This window comes from Setaria italica, chromosome IX, assembly GCF_000263155.2.
Source record: "Setaria italica strain Yugu1 chromosome IX, Setaria_italica_v2.0, whole genome shotgun sequence".
Lineage (NCBI taxonomy): Eukaryota > Viridiplantae > Streptophyta > Magnoliopsida > Poales > Poaceae > Setaria > Setaria italica.
The window spans coordinates 3340553-3361305 of NC_028458.1; the positions used below are offsets into that span (position 1 = coordinate 3340553).

The following is a 20753-nucleotide window of genomic DNA, read 5'->3' on the forward strand; positions in this document are numbered from 1 at the left end:
ATTACTTCTCGTCGTTGTGGTAGGCAAAAAGATCTTCTCATCACTTAGGATGGGAAGCAGGAGATCATGTTCGCGCTGACCTCCATCAAGGGTATCGGCCGCCGCTTCTCCAACATCGTCTGCAAGAAGGCCGACATCGACATGAACCGCGGATCTTACCAGATCTTGCTAGTGATGATGTTGCTGATACGTTTTGGTGTGTGTTGTGGGTGTGCAAGGCCAGCGAGCTGTCGCCTGACGAGCTGGAGCGGCTGATGACGGTGGTGGCGAACCCCGAGCAGTTCAAGGTGCCGGACTGGTTCCTCAACATGAAGAAGGACTACAAGGACGACGGCAGGTTCTCGCAGGTCGTCTCCAACGCTCTCGACATGAAGCTCAGGGACGACCTCGAGAGACTCAAGAAGATCAGGCAGGTCACCACTCCACTCCACTCCACTCCCTTTAATCCCTGCTTGTTAGTTGCTACTGCTACTAGTAAAGTAATCTTTACATTTGTTGAGAAATGATGCTGCTATAAGATGCTCAATGGCTTGTATATGGCATTTGGGTGGTTGTGAGTTTCATTGCGGAACATGCTAAATGGCAATTAACTTACCTATTGATTTAATACATTACCTAGCACTATGATTAGTCGTGTTGATTCTTGGTTGGGCTTGTGTTCTACTGAATTGAAACGTGCAGGCTAATAAAGTTGTGAAATGCTTAATCAAGTTGTGAAATGCTTAGTGACACCAGTCAGGATAGCAAGAATGTTAAACGAGGTCAAGGGTGTTTGGGTGGCTATATCTCTGTTGTGTTGGAATTTTGGGTTCAAATGTGAATTATCCATCATTGAATTGATGATGTGGTGTATCAACAATGTCACCTAGTAAGGCCTGCTCTACAATGAATACCGGTTTGTCCAGTTTCATATGCACATTGACCTGGTTTTCATCATCTGTTTTTTTGGTGAAATGAGATGGGTACCTGATATGTGTTGTTAGTTTGGGCATCTGCATCACTGCATAAGTCTGGTTATGGGTGCTATGAATTTTATTTTTTCAGGTTCTTGAAATGTTATCGTTGAGCTCTACTTTTACTAGTATCATTTAGTTATGTGTTTGATTCCGCAATTAGTGTCAAGCTGTGGGTAGTGCTTGGAAATGCACATCATCTTGTCAATCCTGACACTGGAGGGTATCACTAGTTACTTGGAAATCAGTTTGTGTTATACTGTTATCTCATAGAAGAAATGAGCTTTGATGTTAATTTACACATCCTTTCAGTGCGCTTTCTTGTGTCATTTTATTTATTTTTTTATTTATATGCTGCTTGCTTGCTTAAGTACTTGTGATATACTCCTACTCCTAATTATCATTTGTCACTGTGCGTGCTGAAAGTTATGTTTTCTGCAGGAACCACCGTGGTCTTGATTACTGGGGCCTCCGTGTCCGTGGCCAGCACACCAAGACTCGTGGAAAGACCGTTGGTGTCTCCAAGAAGCGATAAGGTGTATATCTCGACAAATCTTGGCCGTACTAATGTGTTGGTTCATGTCCAAACAGTCTGTATGAAACTGTTTATGTTCAGGCAGTTTCCTGAAACGATAAGCCCTAGGATAATCATGCAGTTATGGAACCTTAATATATTCTATCCTGCAATCATGCAATGTGTTTTTGCAACTTCTAAGAGTAATTTGATTTTGATGATACTGCTGCGGATTGGCTCTTTACCTTGTTCGTTGTTATCTCGAGTGATATCTTCTGAAGAGTTTGTATGTTGAAAGCTGTACTGTGTTATGCGCTACTTCAGTTTGTTGAATGGGTTGCTCCATCATCGCCTTTTTTTATTTGGTTTTTGAATGGAATGGGTTGAATCATCACCGCATCATCACTTATGATGAACATTTTCTTGTTCTAGTTTGGTCCTGCTATTTAACATATCTGCTCTTTTTTGCCTTTCGTCGTGCTTCATCCTCTCTATGCTCCGCGGATTTGGAATATGGAGTCTCGAGAGGCCATTCTGGTCTGGAGTCTGGACGCAGTTCCTCCCTCCCCCAGTTCACTGTCACGGCGTCTACGTAGCACCCGGTTTTAAAATAAAATAAAGTGTTACCTATATGTATGGTGAGATATAGTTTCATACGTATAATGACATCATAAGTGAATAACAGTAATAGTATCACGTAAAGAACAAGAGAGTATATTAGAGTTTAATCCTAGAAACGAAGGCTCCCAACTTCACAGGCAATCGACTGGGGCCTGCGTACGCCTAGAACTCGCCTTCTTTTTCTAAGCAACAGTAAGCAAGGGTGAGTACACTTATGGTTGGTACTCAGCAAGGATAAAAGAAATAACCAGAATAATGATTTAAATCCATCTTTAAGTTTATTAATCATGTAAGGGTCCAGGACACTCTTGACTGTGAGCATGGCTGATATATCAGTTTTACACTCTGCAGAAGTTGTACATCTTTACCTACAAGTCGTGTAAAAGTTCAGAAGAATTTTAAACCCAACCATGCTGTGCTGATCAAGCACTCATCACACTACGGAGGTGTGACTGCACAAGGACGCTACGAGGCCTTTACAAAGATTCCAAGTGGTAACCCGCTGAGTTTTCAAGTCGAAGTAGAGTATAAACCTCTCTCAAGACTATGAAGCTACCATAGAGTAGATCAGACTGAGGGCCAGGTTATACCCCATCAACGCCTCCCCTCTTGCCCTTTCGGTAAGATTACCCTAAACTAGAGTCTCTAATTAATTAGCCAAGACCAGAGCCATATAGTCCTTGTGGTTGCATTGTTTTCCTGGGTGGTCGCTCCATGTTCCAATTAATATGGTATTTTTGTAAAATAAGTATAGATAGAAGGATGGTTAGGGACACTTGCCTTTCTCCAAAGAAAAGTTATTCTTACTGCTCTTCATCTCTTGCTCTCTTGAAACTCTTAATCTTCAAATCTTTCAAACAATGATCTTTCTACTCGAAGCAATCACCGATACAAACATACAAGCAAACAAACAAGTACAACTAAAAATAATACATCAATCATAGGAAAGCTTTAAAAGAACGCACTAAAGGACAAGGCTCGAATCTAAGGTCACGCGAACGCAAGAAACGTTGGGAACGAAACTATGGTTGAAAAGATAGTTATCGAGAGATTTGAATTATAAAAGAACGAGAAAACTCTATGTGCTTCATTTATTTTAATAAAGAAAACAATGTAAAGATATTTTAGAGAAACATCCCTAGTTATATTTATATATGAAAAGATGATGTAGGAATTAGTTAAATTTTATTTATAAACATTCAAGTACAATTTATGTAAATTAAACATTTATTTTAGAAATAAAGTATAGTTGAACTAATCAAATATAATTTAAAACACATTTATATTGGTATTAGTCAATTTAATATTTAATAAAGAAAAACCCAGGTGTAACCTACGTAGCTTTTATTCATAAAATAAATTAATTAAATATTAATCAAATTAATTTTAATTTATAAAAAAATCAAGGTGTATCTCTAATTAGCTTTTAATTGAAAGAGTTGTATAAATAAACATTAACCAAATTTATATTAGTTATGAAAATGCGGGTTGAACTCTAATTAGATTTTAATTAGAAAAGTATATAAGTACTTAATCATATTAATATTTTGAACAAATTATAAGATAGATAATATATCAACATTGCTAATTTAAGTTGATCTAACGCAGCAAGAACCGATAGGAACGGAGCTTAAACGTAGAATCTATGAGCTAAATAAGATTACAAGAATCTAGTCGTGATTAACCCTAGACAACAGAGACTAGCAAAGAAGAAACCTTAGACTCAGTGAATAGTCACTGTGAATAGGTGAAATCTCGGGATAAGATCTGCAAAAGAACAGGGCTAAGACTGGTTTGCAAAGATCAGGAAAGATCTAGGGGGTTTTATGGGAAACTCGCAAGACACAAGAAATAAGATAAAAATTAAAGGAGTTCTTAGGGGCCTATGCGCAAAAGCTCAAAGAGCTTCAGTGGCCGGCGGACGGAGCTCCTGGTCGGCAAAATGGGCGGCGCTCCGAGCGATGATGGGCTCAGCCGAGGCGGGGAAAACGGAGAGGAGTTAGAGGGGATCGCGTGCAGGTGCTCATCGGCGGCGGAGAGGTGCGGTAGCTGCCGGAATCGGACGGACAATGGAGCTGGCGGCGGCTGGCTCGGTGTTCACGGGGTGGCGGCGTTCCGGCACGGACTCGGCGATGAGGACCGGTGGGGCATCCTCGGATCGGTGACACGGAGCTCCAGGCGGTGGCGGCTCCCCCGATGGCGCTTCGCCACGGCGAGTCGGAGTAGCGGGCGGCGGCAATGGCGCTCGGCTCCGGCGGGTGTGCGGGCAGCTAAGCGGCGGCGCAGCGAGGCAAGGCGGAGGCAGCTGCAGCAGGAGGCGTAGGGCTCGGGCGCTCGCCTTTTATAGGCAGGTGGGGGCGGCCTTGGCGTGGCGCGCACGAGGACGGACTAGCGGCGGCGCTGCCGTGCAGCGGTGCTACTGGGCGGCTGGGCCCGGATGGGCCTTGGCGAGCCGGTTGCTGGGCCAGAGCGGGTCGTGCCCTAAGGCTCGCCCGGTAGGATATGATAGGTTTATTTTTTTTTCAGAAATAATTTCTTGTGAAAGAAAAATTTAGAAAAATTCTAGATAATTCATTTAAATCACGAAAAGTAAAATTTTAAAATTCCATGAAAATTCCTAGAGATAGGTTGGAACACGATGATTCCAAATAAAATGTTTGGCGCTTGTGAAAAGGATTCCAGCAGCTTCTAATAAAAAGATTTAACTCTAAAAAAATGAGAATAAATACTAGAAAAAAGTTAGAAAATTCACAGAAGGGTCTGGACATTGTATAAACGCATATTAAAACCTTTTGCACTCAAGAAACACCAAGATGCATCGGCATGAATGCAACACACAGAAAAACCTTGTTTAATTTAAAAGGAACAACCAATACTAAATTTCCTATCAAGAAAATAAATGTTGATTTTTTAAAAAATTATGAGAAAATTATTATTTAATTATTTTTTTAATCACATCCTGAAATTCAAAAATTTCAAGGTGTGACAGTCTAGGATCCTTTTTGGTTTGTTTTATGACCCTGCGCATAATGATTGCAGCTCAAAATGGACCTGTTCTCGCTTTGCCCACTGTCCTGTAAAATATTAATCGAACATAACCGAAAGGAAGGGAATGCTAAGAGCTTCCTTTCTGCACGCTAAGTGTAATCCTAATCGACACCCAGTTTGTTCGCCAAATTCTTTAATCGTGCTTAGCAAAGCAAGTCATGGTAAACAATGGGGTCAACGCGCTAGGTCATTACGAGCTCAGGTCATGCAAAATGCCGTTGGAACCCAACCGCGCCATTTGCAGAAACGCATCTCCGTTTGGGATTGGAGAGCTCCCTCGGTAATCGTGGATGACGCAAGGCTGGCAAGACATGTCACGTCGTGATTGTGCCCGCATTGCTGTTGCGGCATCGAGTTGGAATCTGGAATGCCTGTATGATTCTCTTCCCTTTGCATTAGGGATATGGACTGACTCATGCCCAGCATGTTGATCACACCAGGCAGCTTGGTTCCTGGATGAACACGCTATTTGCATCTTGCAATGCGGGGATTACTGCCTGGAATCATCATCGCGTGAAATTTCGCAGAAGGAACCACCGACGGATGAGTTGGAATGCCGCGTCATCACGAGGCTGGACCACTGGACAGGGAGATATTCACATATTAAGGACTTGTTTGGTTCATGGGATTAAAATTTTAGTCTCTTTTAGGCTCTGTTTGATTCCTGTAGAGACTAAACTAAACTTTAGTCCCCGATCCCTATTTGGTTCCAGTGACTAAAGGACATTAAATGAGTTGAACAAAAATCAAACTGTCCCTAATCTCCACTCCACTCCCTCCCACTCGCACTCCCGAATTCCCACCCCAATGGCCACCGTCGCCGCCGGCTGCACGCCTCCCCCGGCGCAGAGGTGGAGGTCCTCGTCGTCGACGACTTCCACGGCCATTGGTGCGAGGCCACCGTCGTCGGGTTCGTGCCTGCCCGCCGCCGCGACACCCACAACGCGCCGGATTGGTACGAGGTGGCCTACGCCCACCTGGAGGAAGGCTGCTGCCGGCAGCGTCCCGCTCACAATTGCGTCCGCCCGCGGCCCCCCGCCTTCAGCATCCCCACCACGCTTCCTCCTCCACGACGCAGTCGAGGCGTTTCGCAAGGATGCTTGGCGCACCGACCTCGTCGTGTGTGCCTCCTCCTCCACCGTCACCGTGGCGTTCTCCATCACCCGCAAGGCCATCGATGTAGCGGCCTTCTTCGGCGGCGGCCTACGCTACCGCGCGCTCGGCGGCGGGGGACGGGCGGGAGGGAGGACGGCGGCTCGGCGAGCGGCGGCGCAGGGGCAGGGTGGGTGGAGGGAGGGAGGGACGGGGCATTAATAAGGGGCACACCCTGTTCAAGGTCCCTTTCAGCCCCTTTTAGCAACCCCTTAGGACTAAAGGGCTAAACTTTAGGGACTAAACTTTAACAACTTTTAGTCACCCTATTTGGCAGTTTAGGGACTAAAAGGGACTTAACAGCCCCAACCAAACACCCCCTTATTCCCTAAACTTCCAAACAGAGGGACTAAATGGAGAACTAAAGAGATTAATTATCTAGTCCCTTGGGGGTGACTAAAGGCCCAAGAGGACGCCCCCTGCCCCTCATTATTGTCCCGTTTTTCTGGATTTTATGTATTGATTAAGGGTATTTTGATCTTTGTTCATTTGCTTTAATGGTCTTTAGTCCCCAGCATCAAAATAAAGTAGGGACTAAAGTTTAAGGTTTAGTCCAGTCCAGCAACTAAAGAACCAAACAATACCTTAACCCCTATGGCACAGCATGCCTTTTATGAGCCGAAAAAGCCGGAGAAACAGGTCAAATCCAGCCGTCGGATCATCTTCGAACGGCCAAGAAGACGGGAGAGGACGGCGTGGGCCCTCTCCCTATCTGCTCTTCTCAACTTCTCGTCACGGAGAAGGGAATGAGATACACGCACACGCACCGAGCCCAGCTCACCCCAAACCCAAAGCAATTGGAATCACAGGTGGATCCAATTCTTCCAATTGCCAGCACCGTCGTCCTGGCGTCATCATCCAATTCTCCCCTCCGCCGAGGCCTTTAGCACCAATTCGGAATTCCCCCATATCTTGATCGCCCCAGCAGAAACATCCCATGCATCGCGGTCGCAGGCGTTCCCCCTATAAAACCCCTTCCAATCCCCCGCCTTGATGGCACCGGCGCACACACTGTGGTGGAGAATTCCTCGGTCGAGTCAATTCGTCTCTCCGCCTTCCTGCTAGCCCTGCTTGTAAGGCACCCTGTTTTGCAACTGCTTCCGGTTGAACTGAAAGCTTCAGATTTTTTATTTTCTCGTGGGAATCTAGCTAGTTTTATTCTGTGTAGTGTTTACACTGAGATGTATAGACTAGTTTACACATCTTGATATCCTGCTTGCGATTTTATTCCTTTTTTTTAGATGATTGTACTGCTGGGTCTAGAATATGTAGTGGTTGGTCTGTTTCCATTTAGGTCAAGGAAAATATCCCACAACCACTGCATGAGTCTCAAATTATCAGGCACCCGTACATCGACCCCGGAAAAAAATTAGATATGCCATGTTTCATTGGTCTCGTGTATTACACTTCTACTGGTACTAATTTTGAAAGAACTCAGCTACATACCTTCAAGATCATGCTTGCGTTCCAATGATTTGCTTGGTTATAAGAGAGAATGCCCTCCTAAGTTTCAGTAAGATTCTGAAGGTTCAGAGGGAGATCTCTCCGATCTACCTTTTAGGGAGTTTATTTCAACATCTCTTCAGATTTTACAATGACAAACTAAAATGGCTATTATAATACAGGCATCCTGATGTTTGGGGACTTTAGCTTGCTGAATTTTGGCTGTCTAGCCAATGCATTTTGTCTGACTCTTGAGAGCAAAGATGAGGACAGAGCATATCTTCTCTCTCTCTCTCTCGATCTGTTATCACTTTTCAGAATATGCTCTCGGGTTGGTGGAACTAATCACTAATGCTATCTTATGGCCTTATCCTATAACTAAGGTGGAATACTATCCTAATAGGTCTATATTATTGTTTGAGCGAGTCTATTTATTAAAATGAGCCGCACTGCTTAACTCATGGCATGTGATCTTGTCACCGCATCATTTGGCCTATATATGGGCATATGCTTCACATGCTGCACTGCAGACTGCTACGCACCTATGGCTATGTCGTGTGTAATGCATTGTCTGAACTTAAGGCTTTATTCGAGGGTGAAAGCAACCTTCCGATTCATGACAAACTTGTGATTTTAGTTAATATTATACTAACAAATGCAGCACTAAAGGCCTAAATAATTCCATAGCGTGTCATTGCTGAGTCAGCCATGTGCTTTTCAAAATTGCCTATCCTCGTGGTATTTCTGAATCACAGACAATGGTTTGTGTCAGTAACGTTAATAATGAAGCCTTTTCGCGCCATAAGTCATAATTGTATCTAACTAAATGGCAGCCGTGTTATGTTGCATACCTATTTTTGACCCATCGGACAGGCAGCTCTCTTGCTGGTTCATTTTTTTTTTAAAAGGCAGCCTTACTATGTGCTTTATGCTTTATCACTTCAAAAGAAAAAAAAAATCATTATGTGCTATCTCCACCTTTAGAAAATCAGCAATTGAATATTCAGCATGTGACACTGTGGCTGTACAATCAGTACAAGCCCAGGTCACCCAGCCAAGTACACATGTAGCGGAGTGGGCATATTTCTATTGCTGGAGACTTTCTTGAGCACTCTTTATACTGGTTTTGTGACTGAAATTCTGGGTGCTTTCCTGCAAAAAATAAGCACCGAGTGTCTGACTTCCGTGCGGCTGTCTGAATCATGAATCCATGACCAGATCAAAGATCAGTCTCAGCAATGGTAAAGAATTGGTATCTTCACATCACATAGATTGACTGCAGATTATTCTAAAAGAAAAGAACACGAGCAGTTATTTTAGTTCCCAATCACTCTTTTGCCCCATATATACAGTAAATACTTCTAATTACAACTATAGAGGTCAGATGTGTGATAGATTGATAGGGCAGTAACAGCATTTTGTCGCCATTAGCATCTCACAACAACTTGCCTATACTTTCTTGACCAAACTGAAATACACCAACCCACCAAGCAGCTATATATAGTATACCTGCTAACATTGGAACTCCTCCAGAGCTTGGGTGGCCTCTCCTCAGTAGCTATATTTTGTTGTGCCTTGGGAAGATAAAAGAAAAATATATCTTTGGTTTCTCGAACAGGTTTGATTTGTTTATGCTTCTTCTAGCTCTTGCGGTTAGGTTTTCTGGATTCCTGCTTATCCCATTGGTCTTCTTGATTTGTTTTCAGGTGCGATTCTGAAGGGAGATTTCATCGAGCAGGATGAATGCATTGGCAGCAACCAGCAGGAACTTCAAGCAGGCAGCTAAGCTGCTGGGCCTCGACTCCAAGCTGGAGAAGAGCTTGCTCATTCCATTCAGGGAGATCAAGGTGATGAAACCACTACAGTTTTTTTTAGATCTGAAACTGTTTTCTGTTGTTTTACTTGCTCGTGTTGGCTCCTGTATTCCTGATGAATATGACCAACATATAAAAAATATTTACTTGAATAGGTTCAGTATTCTACAAGGTTCCTCTGTGAAAGACTATGTTCAACTTTTGAGTAACAAGGAGTTTGTGGTTGCAGGTTGAATGCACAATCCCAAAAGATGATGGGACTTTAGCGTCCTATGTTGGTTTTAGGGTTCAACATGACAATGCTAGGGGGCCTATGAAGGGTGGAATCAGATACCACCATGAGGTATGCAAATATATTGCTCGGTTCTTTTTTCTCGGTAGCACTTGTCAGCATTTGATTCTTGCAACACTTTTGCTGACTCGAAATTGTCCTGAAGCATAAAGGATTGAAACGATCCTTAAGCATAAATTCTAGTATTTTCTCAGGAACCCACTGTACATAGGATAGTTCTCAGTTGATAATGTTAGTTTTCCAATATTTACCTGAAGAAATGAAAAACAAAAGTATATTGCAATTTATTTTTTGAGACCAAGTATATTGAAAACTAGGAACAACTAACAGAGCTATATGGGGTCACATTCTGGCTGTATTTCCATATAAGCATAAAGAGTTGAAATAGTCCTCAAGCATAAATTCCAGGTTTCTTAGGAATCCACTGTAAGAGTAGTGCTCTGCTGTTCATGTTATTAGATTAGATTTGCAGTATCTTCCTGAAGCAATGAAAAACAAATATATATCAGAACTAGGGACAGCTCGCAATAAAATTGATTATCTTTATTTAAGAATCTTTGAAAGGTGTTAGTAAAACCAGATCATGTATGACCATGTCATGTCTTGAAATTTAAATGCTCTTATGTAACTCAGGTTGATCCTGATGAGGTCAATGCCTTGGCACAACTAATGACATGGAAAACAGCCGTGGCCAACATACCGTATGGAGGAGCTAAAGGTGGAATAGGATGCAGTCCTGGGGAACTGAGCATTTCTGAGCTTGAGCGGCTTACCCGAGTTTTTACTCAGAAAATCCATGACTTGATTGGCATCCATACTGATGTTCCAGCACCAGATATGGGCACCAACTCACAGGTTATTTTCTTTTGTATATATTATTTCACAACAGACTTTGATGAAAATTAGTCATATTTATATTTTATTTAATATGACCTATTTTGTTTGTTTTATGAATGTAGACAATGGCATGGATACTTGATGAGTACTCAAAGTTCCATGGTTACTCACCTGCTGTGGTGACAGGAAAGCCTGTTGTAAGTTTCTATCTATCCTGCAATTCTGGACATGTATGTGTACTGAAAATGATGTTTCCGAATTAAAATTGTAAGGTACTAAGAAGATTTCTGCAAAGGTTATCAAATCATTTTTTCCAAGAACAATCCTTTGGAATTTATCTAGGTTGCAGTAACATCGTGTGTTTAGCAGTCATAATGATTGTTTGGATGGAAGCAAAGGATTTGATTCTTCAGGGGAAGCTGGTTTATCTTCTCAGCGTCTTGCATATTTTGTGAATTTTCCTGCTCAATACAGGACCTTGGAGGATCACTGGGAAGAGATGCAGCTACTGGAAGGGGAGTTCTGTTTGCTACTGAAGCTTTGCTTGCAGAGCATGGCAAAGGCATTGCAGGACAGCGTTTCGTAATACAGGTAAATAATATGGTTAAGCCTTATGGTTTAGATATAATTTTTTGGAGTCCGTGAATTGCAATATTTGCGCCTTTCAGCTCCGATTACGAGAACAACTTCATGGTTAAGGCTGCCCTGTCAGCTGACCTCTGTTTCAAGCAGTCACAGTTAAAAATATCATCTGCAGAGGTTGCCTCTTCAGTAATAGGTGCCTCGCTTGCCTTTTTTCAGGGATTCGGTAATGTTGGCTCCTGGGCAGCTCAACTGATCACTGAAGCTGGTGGCAAGGTGATTGCTATCAGTGATGTCACAGGCGCTATCAAGAACGTCAATGGCATTGATATCGCACAACTAGTGAAGCACTCAGCAGAGAACAAAGGGATCAAGGGCTTCAACGGAGGAGACGCGATCGATCCAAACTCACTGCTCACTGAAGAGTGCGATGTTTTAATGCCCGCAGCACTTGGGGGAGTCATAAACAAGTAAAAGTCTTCTCATTGCTGTACATTTTACCCTACTGAAAAAATCACTTCTATTTCATCAGTACTGTAATGCCTTTCAGTTATATATATACCTTTTGTTCCTGTAACTTCAAACCTGAATAATATGTTGCTTTCTATCATCGATTTGCAGGGACAATGCTAACGACATTAAAGCGAAGTACATCATTGAGGCTGCCAATCACCCCACAGACCCTGAGGCAGACGAGGCAAGTCTTGTCTTTACAGTTTCAAGACAGATTGACAAGAAATTGACTATTTTCTGTAATGTTTTCTGATTTCCCCTGTATTCATCTCCAGATCCTTTCAAAGAAAGGCGTTCTCATCCTGCCAGACATACTCGCAAACTCCGGCGGTGTCACAGTCAGTTACTTCGAATGGGTTCAGGTCAGTAGTTCCTGTCCTTTGAAACTGCTTGTCAATTACTGCACAATTTCCTGTGCTTTGTTCAGTGCAATGTAAATGTAACCATGGGCATGTGCTTCGATTGTTCAGAACATTCAGGGGTTCATGTGGGATGAAGAGAAGGTGAACACAGAGCTCCGGACGTACATGACACGCGCCTTTGGGGACGTGAAGAAGATGTGCCAGAGCCACAACTGCGACCTCCGCATGGGCGCCTTCACCCTCGGCGTCAACCGCGTCGCGCGCGCCACCGTCCTCAGGGGATGGGAAGCCTGATCTCATCATCTCATACCATGCCCTGTGTCTCTGTGTCCTCGCGCGTTTTTCTCGAGCCTAATTTTTCTTTAGGTTACCGATCAACGGGGTTTTGAGAAAAACAAGTTCAGTCAATAATTACACGAAGTGCGTATCTCTTGTTGGAGATCAATTGAGGCGAAAAAACATCAGTAATAAATCTGTAATTCACAGATGAGATGCTTCTTGTTTTGCAAGCAGCAATGCCATTTGGGTTCTTTTGCAAGACTCTGGATCACCCAACCGTGTTGTGAGATCTGCAGATACATGTGCAGCTCATCTTTCTATACCATCATCAATCTAGTCTACGAGAGGGTCAGTGGAGATGAAGCTGTAGATGACCATGTCCCTGAGCCTTCCCTTGACCACGCAGTAGCTCCGCAGCACGGCCTCCCGCTGGAACCCAGCCTTCTCGAGCGCCCGCTGCGACGCCGCGTTGTCGACGTCCACGACCGCCTCGACGCGCTCCACGCCCTCGAGGTCGCCGAACACCGCGGCGACCGTGCGCTTCAGCGCCGCCGTGGCCACGCCCTTCCCCCAGTGCGCGCGCGCCAGCACGATGCCGAGCTCGGCGCGGCACCGGTCGGCCGTCGGCGTCACGGACACCGCGCCCACGGGGCAGCGGGGCTCGCCGTCGCCGCCGGCGAGGCAGACGGCGCGGAACCAGGGGTGCGGCAGGACGGCGTCGCGCAGGAACGCGAGGAGGGCGTCCCGGGACGTGTAGGCGCACCACGTCATGAACGCCGTGGCTTCGGGGTCCGACGCCCACGCCATCATGGCGTCGACGTCGGCGAGCTCGAACGGCCGGAGCGTGACCGCGTCCGCGCGACGCATGGACCCCGGCTGGGCCGGCGCTTCTTCTTGGTCCATCCTCTGAGCCTCCGATGCTCAGCTCTGTCATTAGTGGAGCCCTGTCACTGCTTTATGGCTGGTTTCAGGCGCACTAATCAAAGTGCGCTCCCACGCCTGCACGCCACATCTCATGAAATGATGAAAGAGAAAAGGATCGGGCTTTACTTAATCTGGATTAGCAGCAGAGTGACGTGTTCGATTGATGGTGTGAGGTTTGAGCCAAGATGGATGGTCAGAATGGTCTCCATCGCGTCTGGTATGACGTCGTGCTCATGGACACGGGGCACCGAGAAGCTTTATTCGCGGCGCCAAGCGGCGAAGCAGTTCCTCTTGGAGCACCACGTGCGGTACCAAACAACCCAACTCCAATCATCCATCAACCACACCAGTGAAATTCATGGAACTCACAAGTGACAACTGAGCGCTGCTTCGTCCAAAGACACCAGCCAAAGAGCATCGATATCCCGGCACGTCCCACCAGAAACGGCACCGGTCCAAACATCTTCATCCTCCAAACAACACAACATTGATGCGAAATTAGCAGTTTTTCATTCAGGCAGACGAGGTTTTCATTTGCATCGATACAAACTGTTCTGGATTGCATAAAAGATTGTGGAGAAACACCAACGATTTCGTAGGAAAGATGAGACGCATGGAACAGCCATGGGATGGCCGGATGGGATCATTCGGCGGGGAGGGGGTCGGAGGCGAGGAAGCTGTACATGACCATGTCCCTGGCGCGGCCCTTGTGCCAGTAGTGCCGACGGAGCACGCCCTCGCGGCGGAACCCGGCCTTCTCCGCCACCCGCTGCGACGCCGGGTTGTCGACGTCCACCAGCGCCTCCACGCGCCGCAGCCCCTCCACCTCCGCGAACACGTCCCGCAGCGCGCGCCGCACAGCCGCCGTCGCCACGCCCTTGCCCCAGTGCGCGCGGGCCAGCACGTACCCGAGCTCCCCGCGACACCGCTCCGCCGTCGGCGCCACGGACACGGCGCCGACCACCGCGCCGCCGGGGACGGCGCAGACGGCGCGGAACCACGGGTGCGGGAGCACGGTGTCGCGGAGGAAAGCCAGCAGGGGCTCCCTGGACTCGTAGGGCTCCCAGCGGCAGAAGGCGGCCACCTGCGGGTCCGACGCCCACGCCATCATGGCGTCCACGTCGGTGAGCTCGAAGCGGCGGAGAGTCACCTCCGCCATCGGCGCTAGAGCCTGTGGGATGATGGGCTCCGATCGCGGTTGCCGCCGGACACGCGCTGCGTTTCTTGGTCTGAGGCTCTGAGCCAGGGAGCGGTCACCGCTGCACCTATAAGACGGCCAGAAAACACAACAGCATGTTCACTGTCCCTGGCGGAATTTCGACTTCAGAGGAGAGTTCGCACTTGACAGCATCACGCAGAGAGCAAAACAACAAGAATCACCCAACTTTGGACATTCTGCTGGAAGTTTAGTTGACACACTGACAGTAGAAGGGGATTTGACAAAATGGTGTCTGTTCCAACTCAAAAGACAAGGCATGCATCAGAACGCCCAGCCATTGGAACTCAAAAGACAAGGCATACATCCTACAAATAATTCAAGGGTTCTTTTAGATCCATCTATTATGGTTTCCACTGTTTTATCAACATTCAAAAAGCTAGTCCATTTCACGTGATATTGCACCCTAGCTGAATAACAGTAACAAGCCCAAACATTTCAACAACTAGGACTACAGCATGCATGCAAATCAATCCAACTCAGAGAAAATAAACACGATGTTCACTGAGTCTGCTATCTGCTACCTCCTGCTCTATCTGTATAGAGCATAAAATTCCAAACCCAATTATTGAACCGATTGACCACGAGCCACATGTATCGAACTTTAAAAGAAACGGATCAAGCAAAAACATGAAAACACATCTTAAACATCCCAAACAAATACACAAGACCCAGCATATTATCATCAGGCAAGGCACACACAGAATATTCAGAGGAATCTCCCTGAAATATATATTGTTCTTAATAACGGAGCTACCATTAGAACATACATGGAACAGGAAGCAATCAGATAAATCCATGCATGTTTAGTGCATCAAGATTAAGACGCAAGCACAAGTAATGAAGTAAGCAAGCTCGGGCCTTCAGTTTCAAAAAACAAGTAAGCAAGCTCTGGAAGAGTCCAGATCTAGTAGAAGATAACTCTCATCTTGATGCCTTTCAGCATGTTCATCAGATGCTCTCTGGCTTTAGTCCCTCCATTTCTGCCAAATAAAACAATCGATGATAGAACGGTTAAGACAAAATGGAACACCATTACACAGATTCTGCAAGTATGATTCGCACAGTTCTGTAGAATCAAGACAATAGTAGTAATGCGCAGATTCAGTAAATATGACTGACATGCACAAGTTCATATGAAGCGGTGTACTAGTGGATCAACCTGAAACCTGGCTTTCCTTGGCAGCTCCGTCTTGCTAGGCTGGTTCCTCTTGCGTGCTCCCTTGCTTGGAGGATAGTACTTGCTGAAGAAATTGCGAGGCAGGATAACAGAATAAATGGTACCACAGTCACGAAGTTCCGGACCACAGGAGACTCTTGTTGCCCATGTCGAAGCCGCAGATGTAACCAGGCTTTCCGGGCATGTTGGACAGCAGGAGGCAGAGGGCACCGCCCGGAATCAGGACGGGGTACCGGGCCACCACGTCCCTCGCCTCAGCATCCATGAAGCCGGCCTGCCTCAAGATCTCTTTCCAAAGGCACGGGAAGCCCTTGTGATCCTTCCACTGCCGGTGATCCAGGTCCGGAGTCCACACGTTCACCGTGTAGTCGCCGGGACTGGACGAGTGACGGTCAATGCAGACGAACCGGATGCAGCCGCCAATGCAGCTAATGGTCCGTCCCATCTTCAGCGGCTCCGGCGCCATCTCCTCATCCACCAGGTACCCGCGGGGCAAGCTGGTGAAGCCGAATTCCACGGGAGATTCCCCGGCAGGCAGCTGGTGGCTGCAGTACACGAGGCCCTGAGAGAGGTCGGCCCAGAAGAGCATGCCTTGGAAAGAGAACACCTCATCCACCGACAAGGCGTAAGGCAGCTCCGGGAAGCACCGCTTCCTTACCTGCCACAGGCCGGTGCTGTCAGGTTCTGCATTCCCCCTTGTCTCCGGAGTGCACACGCAGACACGGTAGTTGTTGTTGCTGAGTTGGAGCCATTTTCTGCGCGCCAGGAGGACGAGCTCATGATCCCGGGCAACGCCGGTGGACCTGAAGACCGGCGCCGCCGTGAAAGAGGGGATGAGGCCACGCGGTATGCTGGGGATCATGTTGAGCGACGCGTCGGTGGAGTCGTAGACGAGGGAGTAGGCGCGATCGGAGGGCGAGGAGCTGCTCGGTCACGATCTCTACGGTGCTCTCGGCACGCACCATGCATGCCAGGAGGTGGCGCCGGGGGCGGCGCCGAGCTTGGCTTCGATGCTTCGACGAGCCTCATCGCTCAGGCCGATGGACAGGAAGGAGCCGAGATCCGTTGCAAAGTCGCTGTGCAAGTAGAGCGTGAGGCCCTCCAACAACTTGTGGCCGTGGTTCCCGCACCCATGGGCCTTCTTGCGAGAGATCTGGATGCTTGGCCAATCTTTCCCCGGAGCGACGGTTGCCCGCTCTTCTTCCGGCCTGACGGTGAGTCCGTGGACAGCCACGGAGTCCTTCAGCACCACGAAAGGAGCCTCAGCAACCATGGCTGACGCGCGGCGCTGAAGGGGTGGAGGAGGAGGAGGCGGCGGGGGAAAGGAGATCGAATCGATGGGGGCACGGCGCTGGTGAAAGAGAATAGATAGATGCGATCCCTAGATAGATTAGGGAAAGTTGTGCAAGACGCGCCCGGAAAGGAGAGGAGACGGGCACGGCACGGACGGAACTCGAGCTCAGTTCGTACTCAGCTCGAGTTCAGTTCGCACGGCCGCCATCGCCACGCCCTTGCCCCAGTGCGCGCGGGCCAGCACGTACCCGAGCTCCCCGCGGCACCGCTCCGCCGTCGGCGCCAAGGAGACGGCGCCACGACCGCGCCGCCGGGGACGGCGCAGACGGCGCGGAACCACGGGTGCGGGAGCACGGTGTCGCGGAGGAACGCCAGCAGGGGCTCCCTGGACTCGTAGGGCTCCCACCGGCAGAAGGCCGCCACCTGCGGGTCCGACGCCCACGCCATCATGGCGTCCGAGCCGGTGGGATGATGGCGTCGCCGGCGGACGCGTGCTGCGTTTCTTGGTCTGAGGCTCTGAGCCCGGGAGCGGTCATCGCTGCCCTTATAAAGCGGCCAGAAAGCACTACACGTTCACCGACCATGGCGAAATTTCGACGCCACAAAGCTTACAGCATCACGCACACGCAGAGAGCAAAACAATAAATAAATATCACCGAAAATTGGACGTTCTTCTATCTAAAAATAAAAGAAGGTATGTGTCCGGCAACAAATCTACGGGAAGTTTATGCTTCGTAGTTCAAGAGTGTGCGTGTGTCTGTTCCAACTCAAAAAGACAACTCATGCATCAGAACGCCCACCCAAGTTCAGCGGGAGCGGAGAAGTGGTAGCACCTCGACGCCTTCCTGACCATATGCATCTCCTCGCTCCCCGCGGCGAGCGTAGCCTCCAGCGCCGTCACGACAGCGATGTGCAGAAAGTTCTTCGTGGAGGCAGGGGCGGACCCAGAATTTGAAACTAGGGTAGTCCTAGTACAAAATTCTACTAATACATAATACGGTATAATCCAATGCACAATTTGGTAATCAAACTACAAAAATTCTCCAACAATTCGAATACAGGTATTTAATAACCTAAATCACAATGATTAGAATCTACACTTACAATTTGCAATTGAAAGTTGGATTGGAGTACAGTTTAACAGTGGGATTAATAACCAGAAGGTAAACTGATTTGGCTAAGCAACCCCTAACAATTGAATCACATCTCTCAATAGACTGTGGACACACCCATCGATCACTGAATCAGTGAATCCATACTTGTAATTTGCAATCAGAAAGCAGGTGTTGGTGGCTACAAAATGTCCAAACAGTAGAGGGTGGTTCCGGAACAAGGCAATTGTCCTAAGAGCTTCTAGGGGACTAAGTGGCTAGAATGTTGTGTCTTGCTTAGTCCATGATTCCTCCTATTTATAGTCTTGGCGGACGAGACCTTTTCGGTCAAAAGACTCCTCGGCCCTCGGTACGGTGCTCCCGGAGGGAGAGCCTCTAGAAGGGGGGCCGCAGGGGTAGTAAAGTAAATATCCTCTCTTGGGTACGGAAGTCCTCCGTACTTAGGGCTAACGTGGTGACCCCTCTCCGTATGGGGGGTGGGTGTGGCACCCCGTACCTAGGGCTGATGCTGTGGTCACCTTTTCTCTTTGGATGACGCCTAAAGGTAAAGATTCTTGCTTCTGGGATCCAGCTCGGAGATCGGACTGGGGCTCCCCGCCCACCAGTCCCTCTCGGGGGTGAGGATGCTCTCGCAGGAGTTGGAGATTTTCTGGGAGGGCTCCAGGTGACTTTGTCCCGCGGGTCGTCCTGCTGGGACTTCAGGGGTCTTCAGTTGACCCCAGTAAGTTGGGACCTTGGGGAATCCGGAACCCCCTCTCGCCTCCCTCTTCCACGGCCTCCCGCCTTCCTAACCTCTGTGGCCCGGGAAGGCGGGGGAAGGATGGGACAGCCCCCCGTGGGGAGAGGTACCTCCGGGAGCACGGGATTGCTCCGAAGGAAAACGATCCCTCTGGCATGTGATCGTGGGCCAATTCCCCAACAACGGGATTGGGATGGAGTAGACAATAGAGCACAAACATCACCCGTCGCCGTGAGGGGAATCTGCAGAGTTAGGGAAGGCGAATACGCTGATAGATGGCATCGGTGGCTTGCGGCGCGTCGGACGGGTGGCCAAGCGGCGAACGCCTGAGCCAAGTATGCGCTAGGTAGAGCTGGGACCTGGGCCGTGCCGTGCTAGCCTAGCCCGGCCCTCTTGTGCCTCATGCCGCATCGTGCTTGGACTTCTAGGCACGTTAGGCACGTCGTGCCATGCCGGCATGGCACGACAAGTCTTTTACTAGGTCCAAGCACGGCCCGTGGCACACCGGCACGACTTTGTGCCATGTCAGCCCAAGCACGGCCCTCGCGATACATGTGCTTGTCTTTTATTGGTGCTCATTTTACTCGCACATGCTTTGCTCTCATATGTAGGAAAAAAATTCTAAAATTAATAGAGGAAACAAACATTATTATATAGATGATGTAGGTAAATGTTATGATTGTTTGTGGCCATACGAGAATGCAACATTGTTATGTTATGAACGATCGTTATCATGATTAAGGTAGATTTTATGATTTTCTTCATAGCAGTAGCTATGTTAGGTTATATGACACATAGAACTTATAATATTAGGATGATATAGTCTATAAATATGCTAATGGGCTATTTTCGTGCTGCGCCGACCAAGCACAATCCAAAATACGTGCCATGCCGTGCCACCTATCATGCTGAGATCCTAGGCACGGCATGACCCTCGCGTTCGTACCGTGCTGACACGGTCCAAAATTTATCATACTGTCCCGTGCTTTGGATCGTGCTAAAATGTCGTGCTTCGAGCGGCCCAGGAATAGCACGGCTAATTCCTAGGGATGGACGTGTTGTGGGCAGCGGTCACCAGTCAGCGGAATCCGTGGTCAGCGATGGGAAGTTTTACGGATGATTAGCAGGCTGCGGGGCCCTTTTTTTTTTGGGCTGCTGGACTAATTCTTCGTTTTGGGTTATGAAAGCGAACTGCTAGGAATTTTTTGGGCCAAATTTAGGGTAGTCCTGGGCCTATCTGGACTACCCTCTGGGTCCGCCCATGCGTGGAGGTCAAGAACCTTGTCACGCAGAACCTGCCACCCCCGAGGTACGAAAGATAGTCAAGCCCCGGGTACCACTCGTCGGCGTGGGCCGCGAGGCCGTCGACGTCGGGCCAGAGGTGCCTCTGCGCCGGCGGCCTGCCTCCGTCGACGACGTCGGCCGCGCGCAGGCCGAAGCCCCCTCGGTCCGAGTCCGAGAACCCGAACCAGAGGCCATAGTCGGCGACGTACTGCGCGCGGCCGTAGAAGGGCAGCGCCCAGTCGCCTTCCCTGCGCCACGCCCCGCGCGCCGTGTCGAACGCGTACGTGCCGCCGAGCCGCGTCGACACCCTGAACGCCGCGCCGCTCGAGGCCCCGCCGGCGCTGGCGTCGGCGAACGAGACGATCCGGGCTTCTCGCTCGTCGGTCGGCGGCGAGGGGAGGGGGTTCCAGAGCCAGTCCTCGCGGCGGCGGTCGTAGGCCAGGGCCTCGAAGTCGAACCGCGGCGGGCCGTGGAAGCCGGGGCTTCCGAGGAGGCAGAGCTTGCCGCCGACCTCGGCCCAGGAGGGCTGCGCCTCCAGACTCTTGTCGTGGCCCAGGTCGGGCCCGGCACGCATGGCCGCTGTGCGCGTGTCGCA

General features: G+C 48.5%; 4 protein-coding genes across 6 annotated transcripts; 2 read left to right on the forward strand and 2 right to left on the reverse strand.

The window, feature by feature from the left end:
• The first annotated feature begins 54 nt into the window (after positions 1-54).
• Positions 55-1488, forward strand: LOC101777142 (40S ribosomal protein S18). Its single transcript, XM_004981396.3, has 3 exons — positions 55-148; positions 214-409; positions 1395-1488. Exons 1-3 carry the CDS (start codon positions 67-69, stop codon positions 1486-1488), a joined length of 372 nt encoding a protein of 123 aa, XP_004981453.1. The 5' UTR covers positions 55-66.
• A 5556-nt stretch (positions 1489-7044) lies between these two features.
• Positions 7045-12661, forward strand: LOC101778373 (glutamate dehydrogenase). 2 transcript variants are annotated; one of them, XM_012842886.3, is made up of 11 exons: positions 7045-7361; positions 9265-9349; positions 9438-9578; positions 9775-9888; positions 10471-10692; positions 10797-10871; positions 11149-11265; positions 11476-11726; positions 11878-11953; positions 12045-12131; positions 12240-12661. In XM_012842886.3, exons 3-11 carry the CDS (start codon positions 9471-9473, stop codon positions 12423-12425), a joined length of 1236 nt encoding a protein of 411 aa, XP_012698340.1. In that variant the 5' UTR covers positions 7045-7361; positions 9265-9349; positions 9438-9470; the 3' UTR covers positions 12426-12661. The 2 variants fall into 2 exon arrangements, with proteins under 2 accessions (XP_012698340.1, XP_004981456.1); XM_004981399.4 differs by lacking the exon at positions 9265-9349.
• On the reverse strand, positions 12593-13784 carry LOC101777978 (uncharacterized N-acetyltransferase p20-like). Its single transcript, XM_012842887.2, has 2 exons — positions 13461-13784; positions 12593-13337 (listed from the first exon to the last, which is right to left on the reverse strand). The coding sequence occupies exon 2, from the start codon at positions 13311-13313 to the stop codon at positions 12744-12746; it is 570 nt and encodes a 189-aa protein (XP_012698341.1). The 5' UTR covers positions 13314-13337; positions 13461-13784; the 3' UTR covers positions 12593-12743.
• Positions 13785-13821: 37 nt separating this feature from the next.
• LOC101759738 (uncharacterized N-acetyltransferase p20) lies at positions 13822-17529 on the reverse strand. 2 transcript variants are annotated; one of them, XM_022823090.1, is made up of 2 exons: positions 15713-17529; positions 13822-15533 (listed from the first exon to the last, which is right to left on the reverse strand). In XM_022823090.1, the coding sequence occupies exon 2, from the start codon at positions 14491-14493 to the stop codon at positions 13978-13980; it is 516 nt and encodes a 171-aa protein (XP_022678825.1). In that variant the 5' UTR covers positions 14494-15533; positions 15713-17529; the 3' UTR covers positions 13822-13977. The 2 variants fall into 2 exon arrangements, 1 of the variants encoding a protein (XP_022678825.1); XR_002675816.1 differs by having other exon boundaries at positions 14498-15533.
• Positions 17530-20753: the final 3224 nt, after the last annotated feature.

Bases quoted from the DNA above. Each gene is read 5' to 3' on its own strand.
- LOC101777978 (XM_012842887.2), bottom strand. From the start codon at position 13,313: ATGGACCAAGAAGAAGCGCCGGCCCAGCCGGGGTCCATGCGTCGCGCG.
- LOC101778373 (XM_012842886.3), top strand. From the start codon at position 9,471: ATGAATGCATTGGCAGCAACCAGCAGGAACTTCAAGCAGGCAGCTAAG. The intron at 9,889-10,470 runs GTATGCAAATAT...TATGTAACTCAG, and splicing joins GAATCAGATACCACCATGAG to GTTGATCCTGATGAGGTCAA. The intron at 12,132-12,239 runs GTCAGTAGTTCC...TCGATTGTTCAG, and splicing joins GTTACTTCGAATGGGTTCAG to AACATTCAGGGGTTCATGTG.
- LOC101777142 (XM_004981396.3), top strand. From the start codon at position 67: ATGTTCGCGCTGACCTCCATCAAGGGTATCGGCCGCCGCTTCTCCAAC. The intron at 149-213 runs GCGGATCTTACC...TGTTGTGGGTGT, and splicing joins GGCCGACATCGACATGAACC to GCAAGGCCAGCGAGCTGTCG. The intron at 410-1,394 runs GCAGGTCACCAC...TGTTTTCTGCAG, and splicing joins GAGAGACTCAAGAAGATCAG to GAACCACCGTGGTCTTGATT.
- LOC101759738 (XM_022823090.1), bottom strand. From the start codon at position 14,493: ATGGCGGAGGTGACTCTCCGCCGCTTCGAGCTCACCGACGTGGACGCC.